This window comes from Phascolarctos cinereus, unplaced genomic scaffold (assembly GCF_003287225.1).
Source record: "Phascolarctos cinereus isolate Bilbo 61053 unplaced genomic scaffold, phaCin_HiC Scaffold_5;HRSCAF=322, whole genome shotgun sequence".
Taxonomy (NCBI): Eukaryota; Metazoa; Chordata; class Mammalia; order Diprotodontia; family Phascolarctidae; genus Phascolarctos; species Phascolarctos cinereus.
In genome coordinates this window covers 27,471,323-27,491,571 of record NW_027555958.1, presented here as the reverse complement: position 1 = coordinate 27,491,571, position 20,249 = coordinate 27,471,323, and the positions used below count along the sequence as shown (strand labels likewise).

Genomic DNA, 20,249 nt, shown 5'->3' with positions numbered 1-20,249 from the left:
GCACAAACAAAACAGGTTCTGGAGGCACAGGGCAGAGGAAGGATCAAAGAGTGGGAGCCCGAAGGCCAGGTTCTAATACATGCTGGTTCTGTCATTCCCTGGCCAGGTGGCCTTAAGCAAGGCCTAAAAGTGAGAGATTTGGCTGAGGTGATCTCTTCATGACCTTTCAACTCCACCATTTTTTGAACATAACAATCGAGTCTCACATTTATACTTTAACACCACAATCAATGATTTCGTGATCTCCTTGGTGCGCATCTTCCTCCTAACAACACAGATGGTGCCCTATCCTCTCCTACCTCCCATACATATTCCACAGGAGATTCGCCCACACGATGGGGGCCTTCCTCTAAATCTCTTGACATTGCATGGATACTGCTGTAAGACTTAGGCTGTGCACTGTTATCCTTTGCTCTCACGGCATGCTTGGACTCCCTTCCTTTTCTGCTCACACACCTCTGATGATGTCCATTATAGTGCTTCTCTTATGCAATTCTTTGTTAGTAATACAGGCATTACTAATTAGCTACTATTCAACTATTAAAGCTTACAGCAGCCCCAGGATGTTGGGACACCCTGTGTGTTACAAGCTCCTCAAACCCACCATTCACCTCTCCACTGAGCTTCGGGAAACCTGTGCCTTTCATTCTTTGGCGATGGTGATTTTCAATGAATTATGGCCAGATAGAATACCCAGCAAAAGGCTGAGATGACAAAGATGGGCCTTTGCTTCAGGGGCCATCAATTTCCCAAGACAACATGGCCTGCTCTGCTACTCCTTCTCAATCTTGGATCCAAGACGTGGTCTCTACAGTGTAAGTCAGACGTGTCCGATCCTGCACATGGCCCACAAAGCAAAGGGCAGCCTGAACCAGATTAAAACACAATGGGGAAATAAATAACAAAAGAATACTATATTATCATATTATCATATTATATCATGAAATATATATAACAAAAATACTATAAACATCGACAATATTATGTTTTAAAACCAAGCCAATATGTGGCTTGCAAGGATCCTTTCATATGGTTTACTGGCCCCCATTTCTATTGAGTTTGATGTCACTGCTATAAGCCTTCGGTCTTTCTCATTTCTTACACCTGGGCTGTGTTCTCAAATGTGATTTTCACCATCCCATTGTTTGCACTGAAGTCACCACTTATTAACGTATGTGTTCGTTTAAGTTGAGGGTCTTATAGAGTTCTTCACGGAGCTCCTTCACCCCCTCATCCTCTGCAAGAAACAACACTAAATTCTCTTGATAACGGTCTTTCTGCCAATGCTCGTCCTATGCACTTGAAATGCAGGACAACCACATGTCTTTTGTGGCCTTTAAGGCCTTTGAAAGTATGATAAAACCAAGTCCACCAATGCCTTTTTTTTTTTGCCCCTTCAAGGAGAACCTTCAAGTTCTTCTATTTAACTATAACTTCCTTTTGTTCTCCAGTTAGAATACTAAGGCTGACCAAAGTGAGTGCCTCCGATGGTATGTCCACTCGATGGCCACTGGACAAGAACCCCACGTTCTGAGTTCCAAGAGTTAAGTTAATGTGTGTGGATATTTTAAAAACTGTGATTCTTAGTAGCCTCTATCCTCTTTTCCCTAACTTTGCCACTATCACGGCAGAAATAGAAGGGACCAAGGGCCATTTTATACTTTTGTTTCATGGTTTGCTGAGGTCAAAGAATCCCTCACAAAGTGGCCAGCCTACCATAAAATGGGGATCTCCATATTGAACCAGGCTGCCCTCAGAAAGCAGATGTCTGCTGTCAGGCCAATATTAATATCTTTCCACTATCGGAGAATCTACCTTAGCCAGTACCCCACCTCCATAGCACAATGAAACATTGTCGTTCAGTCATTTTTTCAATTGTGTGTGACTCTTCATGACCCCATTTGGAGTTTTCTTGGCAAAGATTTGCCATTTCTCCAGCTCATTTTACAGATGAGGAAACCGAAGTAAACAGGGTTAAGGGACTCACCCTAGGTTCACACAGCCAGCAAGTGTCTAAGGCCGTATTTGAACTCATGTCTTCCTGACTCCAGGCCTGGCGCTCTCCACAGTGCCACCTAGCTGCCCTCTAATAAAACATTAAAACCTACATACTACACAAATTATATTCATACACACACACACACACACACACACACACACACACACACAGAAATATATTACAGTTTATAAAGCACATACCTCACAACAACCTGGGGGTAGGTAGGAATGTTATCATCCCATCTTAATAGATAAAGAAACTGAGGCTCAGAGGGTTAAACGCTCTTTGTATGACGCACACGTATACTTGCATAAGTGTGATGATCACTTACAGCCATTAAGTGGTACAAGCTGATCTTCTAACGCGAGTTCTCGTTCTCTTTTTACTCCATCACGCTGATGCTTACAGACTCTCATCACCCCGTGAATGTGACTAGGAGTGAAGCATTATTTGATCTCTTCACCCCCCAGCCGGGTCCATGTTCCTCTGGGCCCACCTCTGAGGTGGACTCCAGCAGACACAGAACACTGGATCAGGGAAGTAGTCAGTGATTATCAGGTCATCCCCCTTCTTTTATGGAGAAGGAAACAGACCTCATGAAAATTATGCACTTGATAGATATTTGGCTGATAAGAGAGAGTGAAGAGGAGGAGGAGGAGGAGGAGAGGAGGAGGAGAGAGAGAGAAAAAGAGAGAGAGTGAAGGGACTTTCTAAGGTCAGAGAAGCTGCAAAACAGCCAGGAGCAGCACTTAAGCGTCCTTTCTCCCAGGCCAATCCTCCTTCTGGCACGGTCCATGGGAAGTGATCCTTTCCTATTAGCTCGACTATACTTGCTTTTCTTTTTCTCAGCCAACAAGCATTTGTTAAGTCTCTATTGTGTGCCAGATACTGAGCTAAGCATGGAGGATACTAAGAAAGGTAAACCAAAACCCAACCAGGCCCTGGCCTCATAGAGCTTCTATTCTGATGAGGGAGACAATAATTAGGGATGCTCAAACTGCACCATGGAGATGGAGGGCAATCTGTAAGAAAAGGTTCAAGGGGAGGGCGCTCTCTCTCTCCCTCTCTCTCTCTCTCTCTCACTCTCACTCTCTCTCTCTCTCTCTCTCTCTCTCTCTCTCTCTCTCTCTCTCTCCTTCCTCCTCTCTCTCTCTCTCTCCTCTCTCTCTCTCTCTCTCACTCTCACTCTCTCTCTCTCTCTCTCCTCTCTCTCTCTCTCTCTCCTCCTTCTCTCTCTCTCTCTCTCTCTCTCTCTCTCTCTCTCTCTCTCTCTCACTCTCACTCTCTCTCTCTCTCTCTCTCTCTCTCTCTCTCTCTCTCTCCTTCCTCCTCTCTCTCTCTCTCTCTCTCTCTCTCTCTCTCTCTCTCTCTCTCTCTCTCTCTCTCTCTCTCTCTTTCTCTCTCAGCTCTTGTGACCAGTTAAGAAACAAGTCCCTTTTCTGAGTAGTCTCTAGTTTGGACTGGCAGCTCAATCCTAGTTTGAAAACGCTTCCCTGACGGCCCCTAAACTCCTGCTCTGCACTCTGCCCTTAGAAATCCCTTAGATTTGCTTTCGTGCTGGGCACCAGGCACTCTGCCCAGTTGCCAACTCTTACTAACTTTCCTCTTTTCCTTTCCTTGACTAGCCACCCAGGCAGTGCTCTCTGTTCTCCCACTTCCTCCATCCCTCGCCTGGTCGCCCTCAACCCAGTGTCCCTATCCTAAGCATCTACCTCTCCCCCCATCAATGAGGAACCTCTATGTCCCACACGTATCCCTCACTGAATCCAGCTTGTTCTTGGCTATCTCAGTATTGTTTCCTTCTCCATAATATTAACATTCAAAGCGCCCACATGTACTATACATCACTGCTGTTGCAGCCAGACAGGCATGCACAATCCACATGTTTGGGGGGGAAGGGCAGTGTTTTTGTCATACATAGGTACGGTCTTTTCTCCCCAGTAGATGAAGAAAGCATCAAAATGTGCAGTGTTTAGACTAGGAAGATGGATGGGGCCAGATAGAAAACCTGGTTCTAAATTAGGAGAGGGTGATGAATGAAACACCAGCAAAGGAAAGGACTTAGGAATGACCAAGTGGGGCTTTGAAAAGCTTCCCGTATCCTTGCCACAAAAGGCAGATGTTGGACAGTCTATCTCTCTACGCTTCACAGACTGAGGTGCCCAAAATAGTGGATACAGAGGATTCGGTTCAAATGTGAAGGAAAGTGATTCCCTAAAATAGTGACTATGGAACACAGGCAGAAGGAAACATGAATGCAGCCCCTGAAGGAATTAGCTATGTGGGTTTATATATTTAGTTTATAATAGATCCAGGCACAGCCTCACTCGGTGGCAAGCAGAGCTTACTGCAATGGGGAATGCCCACTCAGTGGCACTAGGGCCCTCAGTGTCAGGTTATTGCAATATGTTGCCCAGTGCCCACCTACAAATGCAGATTAAGAAGCGGAACATTTGGGGTGAGTCATTTAATCTCTCTAGGCCTCAGCTTCCTCATCTGTAAAAGAGTAGGGGCTGGATCAGAGGAGTTCTAGGCCTTTATCAGACCTCAAAATCTATGAACTGCTCTCTGTTTTAGCTTGTTGGATTTTGGGGGTTTTTCCTGTCCTGCTTGTTTGCTATGTGGCACTCTGAATCTGCTTCAATCATTTTGGGGGTTGGGGGAACAGGGAACTTTAATTTTTTTCATTTAAAATCCAGACCTGTGATCATTTCATAAGTGTGGAAACTCCTATTATGGAAACTCTCTACAGCAGGGGTGGGGAGCCTGCGGCCTCGAGGCCACATGTGGCCCTCTAGGTCTTCAAGTGCGGCCCTCTGATGGAATCCAAACTTCACAGTTCACAGAACAAATCCCCTTAATAAAAGGATTTGCTCTGTAAAACTCGTACTCAGTCAATGGCCACACCCAAGGGCCTAGAAGGCCACAGGTTCCCTAGCCATGCTCTACACCAATGCAGACCAGCAACTCTCCTAACTTAAGAGTCTCGGAGGGCTCCCTGGAGGCCCTAAAAGATGAAGTGACTTGCCCATGGCTATATACCAAGGGTGTGTCAGGGGCAGGACTTGAATCCAGGCCCATTCTCTATCAAATGAGATAATATATGTAAAGTGCTTCAAAACCTGAAAGTGCTATATAAATGTTAGCTATTGTTGTTGTTGTTGTCGTCGTCGTCGTCGTCGTCGTCGTCGTCGTCGTCGTTGTTATTATTATTATTATTATATCTGCCAAACTATACTATTGCTGTTGTGGAGTCACTCAGTCACATCCAACTCTTTGTGACCCTGTGGACCATACTGTCCATGGGGTTTTCTTGGCAAAGATATTGGAGTGGCTTGCCATTTCCTTCTCCAGTGGATTAAGGCAACCTGGGTAAAGTGACTTGCCCAGGGTCACATAGCCAGTAAGTGTCCGAGGCTGGATTTGAACACGAGTCTTCCTGACGCCAGGCCCAAAGTTCTGTGCACTGTGGGCCACCTAGGTGCCCAAACCAAACTACACTGCCTTCACTTTGGGTACCCGATATTTTATATGAATATAAGCATTATTGCCAAACTTGTAAAACTGAATTCTTCACTATTGTGGGGTCACCACAGGTTAGAGCACTGTTTGGCTACTAGTGCATGGTGCCTTTTAGGGAAATTTTCATGACAGCTGCAGTCATCAGAAGAAACTCTAGCTTGGGACAGAGAAGTCAGGGAAAATAAAAGCTGAAGCCAAGTGCTCTACTGGGTAGAAATGTCCATCTGGCTTTCTATTCTTCATCAAAAGATCATTAGGATTAGTAGACCAATAAGAGATAACATCTTGTATAAAAGGCTTGCCACAGTTGATAAACGCCAGGTCAAATTTATTTTCTAAGGCCTAACATAAACCTCATCGGTGTGGTAATGAATTGCACCTCTTAGAAACTCAGCTCTTTCCAAAACAGTATCATTTTACGACCTTTCTAGTTATTATTATACTTTCAGGTCAATCTGACATGTCAGATATGAAATAGGATTTATGACCAAAGGAAAATTCATATAAAATCACAAGTACTAGACAGGAATTTAACTGCATATCTTTAAAAGGAACATTCAGCCACAGCAAATGACAGAGCCGACCAGGACGATGCTATGCCCATAGCAGATGTACAATAAACGCTTGTTGAACGAATGAGTAAGTAGAGGTTAGTAAATCCACACACGAAGTTTAGTTGGTTGGTACTTGTCTCAGAGCCCTGGATTCGATCTGCCCAGGCTGCCCCCTGACCCAATGCAGAAAAACCCTTGACAGCCCTTCTGGCAAAAGTCCAGGTCTTCCTGGAGCATCTTGGTCACTGGGAGTCGACTAGCCACTAGTGGACAGCTCCAGCTAACCAGAAGGTTGTTAGAAAGCTCCTTCTATGAATCCATAATCGACCTGTCTTCAGCTTCTAGACACTGATTCTAATTCTGCCCTCCAGAAACAGAGGAAGTCCATCCCCCTGCCAGGTGAAGGTCCTTCAAACATCAGTCCCATTCTAATTCAGCTACTAATTTTGCATCGTATCTAATTTGCATCCAAGCTGGCCTCAGATACCTGCTAGCTATATGACCTTGAGCAAGTCACTTAACTTGTTTGCCTCTGTAAAATGGGGATGATAATAATAGCCTGCCTCTCAGGATTGTTGTGAGGACCAAATGAGATAATATTTGTAAAGTGCTTCACACACAGCCCCTGGTACCTAGCAGGTGCTCCAGAAATGCAATCCTTATTATTTTGTTATCATTATACATCACTGGTTGAAATTCAAGGGATTATCTTCATTTTTAAGAGAGCAAAAACAAATGAGGGAACATTTTGGAGCAAGCCTCCGAACTCCATTTCATCTGACAGGTTCCAAAAGAAACTTCATTGCTCTTGGCTGAATCACACAGAACGTGGACTTTTACAGCCAGTGGAGAACTTTAGCAATGAGCCAGCCATACGGTCACAGATTTAGAGCTGGAAGAGCCTTCAGATGTGGTTCAGACCAGACATTTTCAACCATTCTGTGTCCTGGAGCCCTGGGGCAGTCTGGTAAAGCCTATGGAGCCCTGCTTAGAGACAAGTTTTTAAATAATTGAAGGAAATGTGAAAACTTCAGTTAGAGGCCAGTGAAGATAAAGATGTCATTTTCTCCCCAACCACATTCACAGACTCCCTGAAATCTGTCCATCCACCCCCAAGTAAAGAACCCTTGATCTAGTGCAGTTCCTTCACTTTAGACAAGAAAAGGCCAACATCTGGAGAAGTTCAACTGTTTGTCACAAAGTCAAACCAAAGGGGAAAAAAAGCCCCAAGAATGAAAGGGCCAAGGCCTTGTGGCCTCCTGACGGACTCTAGTGTCCCTTCCACTCTAGCCACTCTTCACTTCTAAATGGACTGAAATTTAAGATGCCAGAGTCATCTCGAAATGCTATTCAACAGCTAGGCATCATGGGGATAGGACTACATATAGCCCAAACAGAAAGTTTCATTTGAAAACTAACTGACATAAAGCGTTAATAACAAAAGCAACAGAGATTGCATATGGATTTCAAAATCTGCCCGATTTGCTGAAATGAAAAGGCTTTAACATGACAATGCAATTTGAAATAACACACACGAAGCATGACAGTGAGCTTATCTGGTGACCAGCAACTTACTCAAAGAGGACACATCATCTAATTTGGTGATTTTATACCACCTGATCACTCATTGTCATTGGATTTCGAGAACATTTACAGTGATTCAGCTACTGCTAATGGACTGTGCTGTTGCTCTTCAGCCATTTCAGTCCTAGCTCGCTCTTTGTGGCCCCACTGGGGGTTTCTTGGCAAAGATACTGGAATGATTTGCCATTTCCTTCTCCAGATCATTTTACAGATGAGGAAACTGAGCTAAAGAGGGTAAAGTGACTTGCCCAGGGTCACCCAGCTAGTGAGTGTCTAAGGCCACATTTGAACTCAGGTTTTCCTGACTCCAGGCCCATTGCTTTAGCCACTGCCCACCTACTTGCCTCATTGGGCACTGTAACAAAGTCCAAATCAGAGGATTCCAGTCATCCCACAAAATGGCACCATGGGGAGGCAGCCAAGGAGGCTGAATGCGACGGTGACTGATCTCTTACTATGCATCCTCTGGCCCAGGTGATTCCGTCCCATCTTAGTTCCTGGGAATAGAGTCTGGATCACCCCTGGTCTGAGAGATCCTTGGGAAGCCAGTGCACCTTCAAGGTCATCCTAGAAGTGCAGATCTGGTTTGGGCTAAACAGGGAGTTTGTGACTCGGCTAGATCCCAACCTCTCCCCACTGCTAGAGGAGTTGCCACAGAACCCCCTCTGACTTAGGGATGACCTCAGCCAGGGGGGTATCAGGCCTGGGGGGGCAAAATAACTAGAGCTGCTTTCCTGATCCACCGTAGTTTAGACTCCTAACTCCAGGGCTAGGCTGACAGGATTAAGGGGTGAGATGCTATTCACTGCAGCACCAGCCTCCCTGCATTCATTACAAAGTCAGCTCAGGAAGAAAAATCAATTCTCAGAGCACAAATTCAGCCTTGGTGCAAAGGGACACTCTGACAACCAATTACCCAGATAAGAAAGGAAGTGCCTGCATGTGCTTAACTCATTTCTTATCAAGTCATGAAGATACTGGTTATGATTCATGCCATTAAAATGGAAACAGTTTAGGGAAGGTTCAAAAATGATAAGATACAAAAAACCCCCCAATATAACAGTCGAAATATGATCTGCACAGTTCTTCAGATGCCTGGGTTCCTAAAAACCATGAAATCATCTAGGTCTGCTGAATTGTCTGAGTCCAAGAAAGTCACAGGAATACTTCCAAAGCCGAGGCTAATGGTTTTTTTCATGAGGTATGACTGTTTACTTGAACAAGCAGAAAGGCAGGCTGGGGTGGTCAGCCCTGGAAATGTTGGCACTGGGGGAGTGTGACACTGGTCAAGGATGAAACAAGGATAGCACACAATACATCTGCTTGACAGAAGATGCACGATGCCAAAGAGGAAGCACCAGTTGAGCATGTATATGATGATACAGTTGGCACATATGGACGATGGTAAGAAGAGGAATACAGGCTGGGGGAGTACAGAAGATGGACAAAGAGATAAAGGATGGCCTTTTAGTGAGGACTCAACAAATAAGAGAAGATCTCCTCCTGCCCCTACAAAAAGGACTATGCTGAGAACATCCATTAGGCTCTCAGAGAAGACAGAGCAAAGGCACTTGTCATCAGCACTAGACATGGAATCAGAAGATCTGAATCTTGGCTCTGCTGCCTCCTAACTGGGTGTGGCCTTGTGAAAGCCACTTTTGCCTTCAGGTCTCAGTTTCCTGATCTAGAAAATGAGGTGGCTTAGACTAGATCGGGGGTGGGAAACCTGCAGCCTCCAGGCCACATGTGGCCTTCTAGATTCTTGGGTGTGGCCTGACTGAGTTCAAGTTTTACAGAACAAATCTTTTTATTAAAGGGATTTGTTCTGTGAAGTTTGGATTCAGTCAAAGGGCCACATTTGAGGACCTAGAGGGCCACATGTTGTGGCCTCAAGTACGTAGGTTCCCCACCCCTGGACTGGATGACCTCAATTTCCCTTCCCACAACTTTTGCAGAAGGTAATCTGGTACCCCAAGTGTCCAAAATTACTGCTCCCTTCTTTCAATGTTACATAATCATTGTTATATTTTCTTTCCACTTCTAGTCCATAATTTTGTTTATCTGGCCTGAAAAAAGAACAGATTTCTCCAACTGTGTGCATACAATATAACTGTATATCCTGACAGTCTTTTGGACAGTGCAGAATAGTGAAAGAACTCTGGATTTGGCATCAGATGACCTGGATTCAAAACATGCTCTGTTACTTCTTCCCTGTGAGACCCTGGGCAAGTCACTTCACCTCTGAGGGACTCGGTTTTCACCTCTATTAGTTTAAGGAGATTGCATGAGCTTATTTCCTTAACCTCTAAACTATATGATCCTATGACCTGTCAAATGAAGAAGCTGAATTAAATGAAAGGTCCAGCTCCTGCCTGTTCTATGACTCTGTTCTATTCTCTGTATTCAAATTACACATAGGGGACCATTTACAGAGAAAAAGTTTTCTTAGACACACATTCCACACTGCACATAACTCAACTTTGACAATTCTTGAACATGGACTTTGTAAGATTCAGGGTGCTTCCAATTATTTCAAGAATACTGAAATTTTTTAAATTCTCAAAGTAAACTATTTTTTATGTATTTAAAATACAACACAGTACCTTGGTAGGGGTGGGGTGGGGTGGTAAAGGATCACAGAATCACACAATGAATCCAGTAAACAGCTAGAATTACTGCTCTAGGCAAGAAAACCTTAACTCAATTTTATAACCTTCCTCTGGAGGCTTTCTAGATAATAATAGAGGCTTACTGGCTAAGCAATGCTCTTGGGTTGGGTTAGTGCTCTGGAAACTCCATATTCCTGGTGACTCACCAGCCTTTTCTGTAGCTTTTTCATCCCTTCAATATTTTAATCAATTGAGTGCTGGCTGTTCAAGCTCCCATCTACGCCATGAACAAATGGGTAGAAAATATGATCTCCCTAATGAAACCAGAAGCAGCACCCTTTGGGGAGGAAAGGGGAGAGAGGAGGCAGGGAGAAAAGATGAATCAGATAGCTAATAGCTTTTGGCTGCACCAGCCCTCTGGATTTAATATCATACCATTCAAAAAGTCAAATGATGGAATACTGCAATCTCCAAGGAATCAGAACTGAGTCACCCAAAGGACAATGAAGATGTGTGGTGGGGCATAAAAAAGGCACTGCCACACCAATGATGGTGAGTTATAGTCAACGGAGTGGTAACGGCATCGAGGCATGGATGACTGGTCATGGAGCAAGGGCAAGGAATAAGGATGAGTAGCCCATGTGTGACACTGGTACCCAAGGAGTGTCAAAAGGCCCAAAAGGAGACCCCCAAAAGGTGAGGGGGTCCCCTATGGGGAATTATGGGAGGACAGGGACATAAGCTACATTCCCCGAATTTAAAGGTGTGATTGGGCTGCAACCTGCAACGGAGAGCCCACATTAAGAAGAGCCTAGATCCACGGACATATTGGATTGGTATATTATGCTAGGTCTATATACAATAACCCTACCCTTAGTTAGATAGTTGATGTTTTCTTTTCTATCTGGTGGTCAGTGGTATGATGGGGAACCCAAAGCCCTGGGAGAAAATTCCCCTAGGAGAAAATTTTATTGGAAAGGGCAGGCAAGGAAAAGATCTTAGTAATTTTGCCAGTGAATAAACAGGTCCTCTTGGAAAAGGTTCACCTACTTTTCCAAGATGGCTCCCTTTACCAATATCCAATTAACTTTGTTGCCCTGTTTCCCATTTCCTCTTCTTTCTTTTCTACAAATTTCTCAAATAGTCTATACCCACTACCTCTAGTTCTTCACTACTCACTCTCCTGAGGACCCCCTGCATTCTGGCATCTGTGCCCAATATTCTATTAAAACAACTCTTTTGGAGATCACAAGTGAGCAAGGGACAAATCCAGTAGCCCTTTCTCAGTCCTCATCCATCTGAACCTCTCTGTAGCATGCGGCCCTGCTGATTCATCCACCTTGACTCCTATGACGCTGCATCAGCTTTCCTGGTTCTCCTCCTACAGCCCCGGCTGAGACTTCTCAATCTTTTCTGCTAGTTCTTCTCCTTGACCCCCAGATATGAGTTCCCTAAGGTTCTGTCTTTGACCCTCTTCTCCTCTCTCTATATCCTGTCTCCCTTGAGATATCACTCACTCCCACAGGGTCAACTATCACCTCCATGTGGACAACGCCTAATCTTTATCTCCAGCCCTAACCTCTTTCCTAAGCCCAGTCCCACAAGGCCAAATGCTTGCTGGACAGCTTCGAGGTAGCTGTCACCCTGTTACCTAAGGTTTTAGACCTGCTGAATCTGACTCATTGTCTTTACCTCATTCCCTAATTCAGCTCCTCTCTCTGTATTCTCTCTTTCTGCTAATGTCTCCATCATTCTCTTCCTCCTCTGTTACCCTATATACAGTCACCTATCACTTCTTTCTCCTCAATATTTCTGGAATTCATCTCTTTCAATACAATTCAACGAGCACTTCGAGTGCCTATTACATGCTAGAAATTGTGTACTAGACAAAGACAAAAACCCAACAGTTCCTGCCCTTGAGGAGATCATGAAGTCTACTCAGGAAAAATGTACACAGATTATATGCAAGATCTACATGAGTAAAGAGAAAATAATTCTTGTGGGGAGAGAACTATCAGGGAGACCAGAAGAGGCCTCCTGGAAGAGGTGGCTCCTGAGAAGGCAGAGGCAGGAGGAAGAGGCATTCTAGGAAGAAGATGCCAAGGCATGGCAGAGACAGAACGGGAGCCTAACTGCAACACACGGCCAAGAGTGGGAGCCCAGTGTGACAGCAATGCCGGATGGAGATAATGAGGAGTTAAAAGCCAAATCTGTGGTTTAGGCCCATCCCTGTGGCAGTCACTGGACAACTGAGCAAGAAGGCAAAGACTGAAGACAGGTGACCACCATAGCACCACCATGCTCCAGCCCCTGGACTAGCATAACAAGCCTCCTAACTTGCCTCCATGATTCTCTCCCTCCTCCTTCTTGTACAGCCCACATATTCCTGCCTGACTGATCTTCTCAAAGCACCACATTACCACCCAATTTTCTTCTCAGAACCCTTCTATGACTCTGCATCACCTATGGGCTAAAGTCTAAATTCCTCAGCCTCAACCTCCTACTCCACTCCACTATTCAGTCCCTACCCTGCCTAAGAAGGATATACTGGGTGAAGGCAGTGTAATGGAACCAAGAGAAACATGGAATTGGGGTTAGGAAGACCTGGATTCCAATCCTACCTGACACGCTCACTGGCTGTATTTTCCTGGGCAAACCACTAAACCTCTGGCCTTCAGAGAATGAGAAGACTGGAGACCATGTAATCAAAGGACCTAGGGGAGTTAGGCCTGGAAAAGAGAAGACTGGGGTATGGTGAGGTAGAAGAGAGAGAGAGAGGTGGGGTTGGGGGGAGGACAGGGTATCATTGCTGTCTTCAAATATCTGAAGAGTAGTCAAGACCTAGTTGGCAGGACCAATAGCAATGGGTGAAAGTCACAGAAAATCTAATTGTTACTGTCTGAAAGTGGAATGTAGTGTGGTCTTTAAGGGGAGGCGTAATGGGCTAAATGGGCATGTAGCCAGTGATGGGATGGGGACTCTCTGTTCAGATAATCGCTGTCTTTTCTAGCTCTGAGAGTCAATGACACCATCTTCCCCTTGGCACAGCATCCATCTTCCCAGTTGCAAAAGCATGGAATCAGATGCTATACTTTCCTGCAGTTGCTCAATAACTACAATGACTTGGCTGAGGCATTTTCCTTCTGCTTTCTGCATTTGAACAGGAGCACGTTTCTTACTTCTACAGGGGAAGCACAGACTCTACATCTAGATCTTCCATGAAGATGAACACGTGGATGTGAGGCAACAATAATCTCCTGTGGAGAAACCTTGCCCTGTGAGTACCCTGTGTTGAAGACCAGCCATGGACAGTTCAAGTTCTGCTTTGTTAGGAAAATACAAAATGGTCTGGATTGCCCTACAGGCTGTGACTCTGGACAGGTAAATCTCCGTGTTTGGTCTGACAATTCTGACCTAGGTGCACTCAAGTGATGATTTCTGATCATTTCTAACAATCAATAACCCACAGCTAGCCGGAAGCAGCCAGCTGTTCCTTTGAGATGACCAATTTTAGCAATCAATAGTCCCTCTAGGGTTTCTGGCCATTTAAAAACTGAAATTTAGCAACTGCCAACGTTTTTCCCCAAGGGCACTGAGAATGGGTTAGAGACATAGGATGCATTTTTTAAATTGCTTCTATTCTTATGGACTCAATGTAGAGAAGCATAAGTCACCATAACTGATTATCTGAGCAATCCAAGGACCTTTTGATGGTCACTTCATTAAGACAGGAGCCAAAATGTCATGACTCTAAGAGGATTTAGATTCTAAGCAGCTTTTTCCAGTGTAGAAAAGACCTCTAAAATCTGGAGCTGTCTTCTTAAAAAGGAATCCTCAAGCATTTCAAAGACTCAATACCAGAGGATGCTGGATCTTTGAAGCAATCCTTCCAGAAAGACTTCGTGGCATGGAGGAAAAAACAGGACTGGAAGACAAGATACCTGGGTTCTAGTCCCAACTTGGACAAAGTGTGTGACTGGACTTCAGTTTCCTCTCCAGCGAGAGAAATGATTACTAATAACCAAGGATTTCCCTTTTCCTAAAGTCCTGATTTTAAAAGGCCCAGTTTCTTAAAGGACATTGCTGCTAATGAGACTGGACTAACTTTCTTGTTCAGACTCCACCCAGGCTGAGTAGGCATTGTGTTTTGTTCAGGCCTGGGTGGGGCATAAATTCTTTGAATAGATTGCCCAAGACTGGGGGAACTTAGAAATAGAGGATCAAAGTTCAGTTCCAGACCCTCATTTTAATATTTATTCTCTCATTAAGCGTTAATCAATCAGGGTTGATTCCCACCCTGGGGAACACCTACTTTTGAAGGGCATATAAACTGGGAGCCCACTGCCATGACTGTCTTTGGTCTAAGAGACCACTACTAAATGGGCTGGTCTTATTAATAAAATGATTAAATTACCCAGAAATTATGTCTCTTGAGCCTTTTTATGTTACCTCAGCAGTAAAAAATAAGGAATTGAATTAAATAATCTCTAAGGCTCTCTCCAGGTGTAAAAATTCTCATGATTCCATTAGTCAGTGTTTTCTAGGTACCTTCTGTATGTCAACACCAGACTAGGCATATTTCCTGATACGGTAACACTAAAGGACAATAACTAACGGCCTTAATTCACAAAAATGTTCAGACATGAATGAGGTGAACAGGGTCATCAGTGAGGTAGCATGAGGCAGTGGACAGGAGTGCCTTCTTTGGAGTTAGAGGAAGACCAGGCTTTAAATCCAGCTTCTGACTCTGACTAGCTGTGTCACCACAGGCAAGTCACTTGTTCTTTGACCTCCGGTGTCCTCATCTGTAAAATGGGGCTAGCACTGCCCCGGGGTGTGGCATCTACCTCACTCTGCTATTGTGAGGATCCAATGAGATAATGTATAGAAAGCACTATGTAAACCTTAAAGGGCTATATGTCAGTTATTATTATTGTTGTTGTTGTTATTAGGAAAACAACAGCTGGGCCTTCTACCAACAATAAGCAGTGTCCACCACGGCCAGTGATAATAATAATAAGTAGCACCAGAGCCATGGGATCTTTTTACACAAAGCCCTCAGCCTGTGTTACCTCATGGATCCTCGCTACACCCCTGTGAGGTGGACGGGTGCTGCAGGTATTATCTGCCTAATTACTAATGGAGGAAAGCAAGGCCCAGAAAGACTCGCCCGCCATCACAAGGCTGTCAAGTGTCAGGGGGGATTCATGGTCGGGTTCCAGTGGATCCTGCACTGCAGAGGCTCTCAGATCCCCTCCCATTCACTGGTTCCCAGGCGAGGAGCACCAGCATCACATTCTACTCACTTAGACAGAGACACGCCCCCTGCCTTCCCGATCATCTCTTCATGGTGCAGTACGGAGTAGTTCCATGGGATGTGGAGAAACTTCAAGAGAGTTCTCATCCACCTCTCAGGATGCAGGACAAGCTGTTCATAATGGACCAACATGCACCTTTTATACCCGACTTCCATACACTGGTTATACATGGTCTCGATGGCACGGTTCCACTTGGTTAAACAGTCCCTGTAGCTATTAAGATCAAATCCAGCTATGGTGACTTTTCGAGAGATCATGGAATGTACAGATGCACGCCCATCTCGAACCATAAGAAGAAATTTGGCATTGGGGAATAACCTGGCCAGGTAAGTTAATGACTTTAGGGCAAAAGGATCTTTGTTACACAGATAAGGGGCTGGCTCCCCATGCTTCACAATGATCTCTAGTAAGAAAGCCTGCATGGCAGAATCCAGCACTTCGTCGGTGACGCCGGCCTCGTCCAACCGGATCTTCTCTTTGCTGGACCGGGACCACATCTGCTTGAGGGCCAGGATTCGAGGGATGACCCTGGTCTCTTCTCCGCATCGGATGTCGGGGTGGGCATCCAGCATGGCCCTCATGAGTGTGGTCCCACTCCGAGGCACTCCCCCAATGAAGATTAAAGGCATGTCCTTGTGGTAGGTGACAGTCTTGTTGGTTTGAAGGCTCAGGCCAGTTCTGGCGGTGGCCTTGACGCTCTCCAGTCTGACTGGCTGACTGCGCTCCTCTATTCGGTGATGACACTCCATGGCGTGTTGCCCCAAGTAAAACACAGTCACTGAGCTGATCACCAGACATGCCAATAACAAGTTCTGCTTTAGTTTTCCCACCATCTTGATGCTGTGATCACGTTACTCAATGGATCTTTTACTCAAAATGATTTTTAGATAACGTCCGGGCCATGGAGACTCTAATTTGTGAAGATGATCAACATCTGTTGGAAAGAAAGAAAGAAAAAAAAATCAGTTTTACCACCTGGTTAAGATCAGCATGCCTCAATTAATTATCAATAAACACTTATTAAATGCCAACTGTGGGCCAACTACCATGCTACATACCATGCTACATTTGTTACCAGCATCATTTCAGGTGGAGAATAACTGAAACAGTGTTGAATGTTGCAATATTCTTGGCTCCATATAAAATATACCAAGATAAACCTTTGCAAAAATGGAGTAACTCACAATAATCAGAAGCTGTTTTCATGTGACAAATCGAAAACTGTGTGCCAGCACATACACACATATACATGTATGTGTGTTGTGTAGCTACATGTATACATAGCATGGGGTCATAACTTACATATGGTCATGCACACAAAACACATCAACTGCCTTGTAGCAAGCTAAGCTAATCACCTAAAGTGCCCAGGAAGATGAATGAAATACAAATGAGGAAACACAGACCCTCCACAAAATGCTATGGACATTATGAGACATGTGGCTATCTACTGTCCTGAGGAAACAGGCCAGCATCACTAGGTGTTGGAGCTGGAAAGGCTTTAAAAGACTATCTCTGGCACAGTGGATGGAGCACTGGCCCTGGAGTCAGGAGAACTTGAGTTCAAATATGGTTTCAGACCAGATACTTGACACTTACTAGCTGTGTGACCCTGGGCAAGTCACTTAACCCCAACTGCCTAAAAAAAAAGAAAAAAAAAGACATCTCCTCTAGGACCATTGTTTCAGAGAGGAGAAAACTGAGGCCCAGAGGTAAAAGTGACTTGTCCAGGGTCACCTAGCTGGTAAATACTACATATGGAGTTCTAATGAAGGTCTGCTGCCTCCAAATATATTTTTCCCACTACACCAAGGAAAAATCACTTTTATCAATTTTGATAAATGCAAAAAAAAAAATCTAAGCTTCTATATCCCCTAAACTCGGGGGTGGGGGTGGAGAGGACATGTTTTCTACCTAGTTACTGACCCCTGTCATGAAATTGCTTGTAGTCTACAGCACAAAGAATAACAACAAATGTTTATATAGCTCCTACTATGTGCCTGGCAGTGTGCTAAGAATTTTATAACTATCATCTCATTTGATCCTCACAACCACCCTGGGAAGTAGGGACCGTTATTATCATCCCCATTTTACAGATGTGAGAACTGAGGCAAAGAGAGATGAAGTGACTTGCCCAGGATCACACAGCTAGTCAGTGGCTGAGGTCCTTCTGACTCCAGGTTCTTACAGAAGGTGGGGTTTTGGCTGGGACTTGAGGGAAGCAAAGAAAGCCAAAGGGAAGAAATGGCGAGCATCCCACCAGATGTCCAGTGAAAATGCCTACAGTCAGGACGTGAAGATTTTCTTTTCTTCTGAAAGAAACAGCGAGGAGCCCAGGGTCACTGGCTCATATGGCAGGTGGGAGGGAGGGATGCTGAGAAGGCAGAAAGACTCCTGTTGGGGAAGGGCTTTCAAAGCCTAACAGAGAATTTTCTATCTGATCCTGCGGGTAATAGGAAGAACAAAGAAGTTAAGATTTCCTGCACAGAATATAATCTAAAAATATTACTTTAAAACAGTATCCATCCAACAATTCCTTAGTACTTAAAAAAATCATCCTGAAAATATAAAACAGAGAATTACACCTCTTATACAAACAAAGGATCTTAGAGATCTTCCCATTCAACCTCTTCATTTTACAGCAGAGGAAACTGATATCTGCAAATGTTAGGAGATTTGCTCAAAAGCTACCCAGGTAACCTTTATTCAATCATCAACAAGAATTTATTGGAACCTACTATGTGCAGGTACTAGTCTAGACACACCAAGACAAAAAGCTCATATTCTACTTGGCAGAGGTGGGGGAGAGGGGTGGAGGCAGAAGGAATTTGGCTTACTCTCAAGACCCACAATCATTCTTAGAGGTAAGTAAATACGGGCTATTTACAAAGAGGAGGCACTAACAACAGGAGAATTATGGCAGGCCTCCTGGAGGATGTGGCCTCGAGCTGAGCTTGGAAAGGATCTAAGAGTTCCAAGGGGGGAAGGGACTAAAGACAGCGGGCCTGACAGTCTTTGCTAAGACAAGGCTGCAAAGAGATGGAACAGAGTGTAGAGGGAACAGCAAGAAGGCCAATCTGGCTGTAAGGCCAAGCGCGTGTGTGGTAGAGTAACGTGTAATCAGCCTAGACACAGAGCCGGGAACAAGGTTGGGAAAGGCTTGAAATGCCAAACCAAGGAATCTGTAGATTATCCTAAAGGCAACACAAGGCACTGAGCCTTCATAAGCAGAGGAGGAACATGGTCAGACCAAAATTTTAAGAGTATCCATTTGTCAACTCTGCGGAAGACAGGCAAGAGAGGGGAGAGACGGCATTCTGGGAGACCGATGAGGAGGCTGTCCCAAGGAGACATAATGAAGGCCTGGTTTTGGGGGAATTGGGGTATGAGTAAAAGTCAGGGGAAGGATTTGAGACATAAGTAGAAAAGGAATTTATGAGACTTGACAACTGAATAAAGACGGGGAGTGAGATCTGGTAGACAAAGAGAAGGGTGGTATTCTTAAAAGAAATAGGCAAATTAGGAAGAGGCAAAAGATAATAAGTTCTGTTTCAGATAGGCTGCATTTGAGATTCCAATAGAAGATCCAGGTGGAGATGTCCAGCAGACAGCTGGAGATGTAAACCGGGAGCTCAAGAGAGAGCTCACGCGAGCTCTGGATGTGGACATTGGGACTTCATCCACAGACAGATCACAGAGAAGTCCATGAGAATTGATGAGATCACCAAGAGAGTACAGAAACAGGGACCAGGAATGATGAACCAGCAAGGAAGACTAAGAAGGATCAGTCTGACAGAGAGGAAGTTAAATACGACAGAAAAGAGATGAGAGAGCATCCAGAAGAAGGGCGTTCTCAACTGTGTCAAAGGCTATGGTTGGTCAAAAAGGATGAGGGCTAAGGAGAGACCATCGGATGTAGCCATAAAAAGATCACTGATGCTCTTGGAGAGAGAGCTCTTTCAGATGAGTAGAAGGGACAGAAGCCAGACTGAAATAGGTTGAGAAGTCAGTAGAAGGTAAAAAGTGGAAGCAATGAGTAGAGGAGCTGTGAAAAGGAGAAGACACAGGATGACAGCTTCAGGAGATGGTAATAGCTAACCCCCAGCTCTGTCACTGTGGTCCACATGGCACTTCAAGGTTTTCAGAGCTTCTTATAGATGAGGAAACCGAGGCTGAGAATAGTCCTGTGACTTGCCCAGGATCACATGGGTAGTCTGAGGCTGGATTCAAATTTAGGTCTTCCTGACTCCAAGTGAAGAACTTGTAAGGATAGAAGAGATCAGTGCATGATTGACAGCAGTAGGGAAGGAACCAGTGGAAAAGGAATAGTTAAAAAATAGGAGAGGAAAGGGGATGATTGAAGGAGCAAACTAGTGGAGTAGACAGGAAGGGTTGGGATCAGGGGCCCAAGTAGAAGAGGTGACTTGTCAAGGAGAAAGAACCACCTCATCCTCCAAGATTGGAGCCAAGAAGCAGAGAAGGATGCTGGGATGATTCAAAATGGGGAAACACAGAAGACAGGGAGCTTTCATGCATGGCCTCGTTATTTTCAGGGAAGTATGAGTCTAGGCCCTTCGGTGAAAGGGAGGGGGAGGGGTGCTATACGTGGCATGAAGGGAGACAGTTTGGAATAGAACCTATGAAAGTATGCTAGAAAGTAAAC

At 44.7% G+C, this 20,249-nt stretch overlaps 1 protein-coding gene across 4 annotated transcripts in view; it reads right to left on the bottom strand.

The window, feature by feature from the left end:
* Positions 1–20,249, bottom strand: part of TPST1 (tyrosylprotein sulfotransferase 1) — a 118,338-nt gene that overhangs the window by 58,578 nt on the left and 39,511 nt on the right. For all 4 annotated transcript variants that reach the window (XM_078154731.1, XM_021007009.2, XM_021007008.2 and 1 more), the window contains one exon: positions 15,575–16,520. In XM_078154731.1, the coding sequence (XP_078010857.1) occupies positions 15,575–16,419 (845 nt within the window). In that variant the 5' untranslated portion in view covers positions 16,420–16,520. The remainder of the gene's footprint in view (positions 1–15,574; positions 16,521–20,249) is intronic.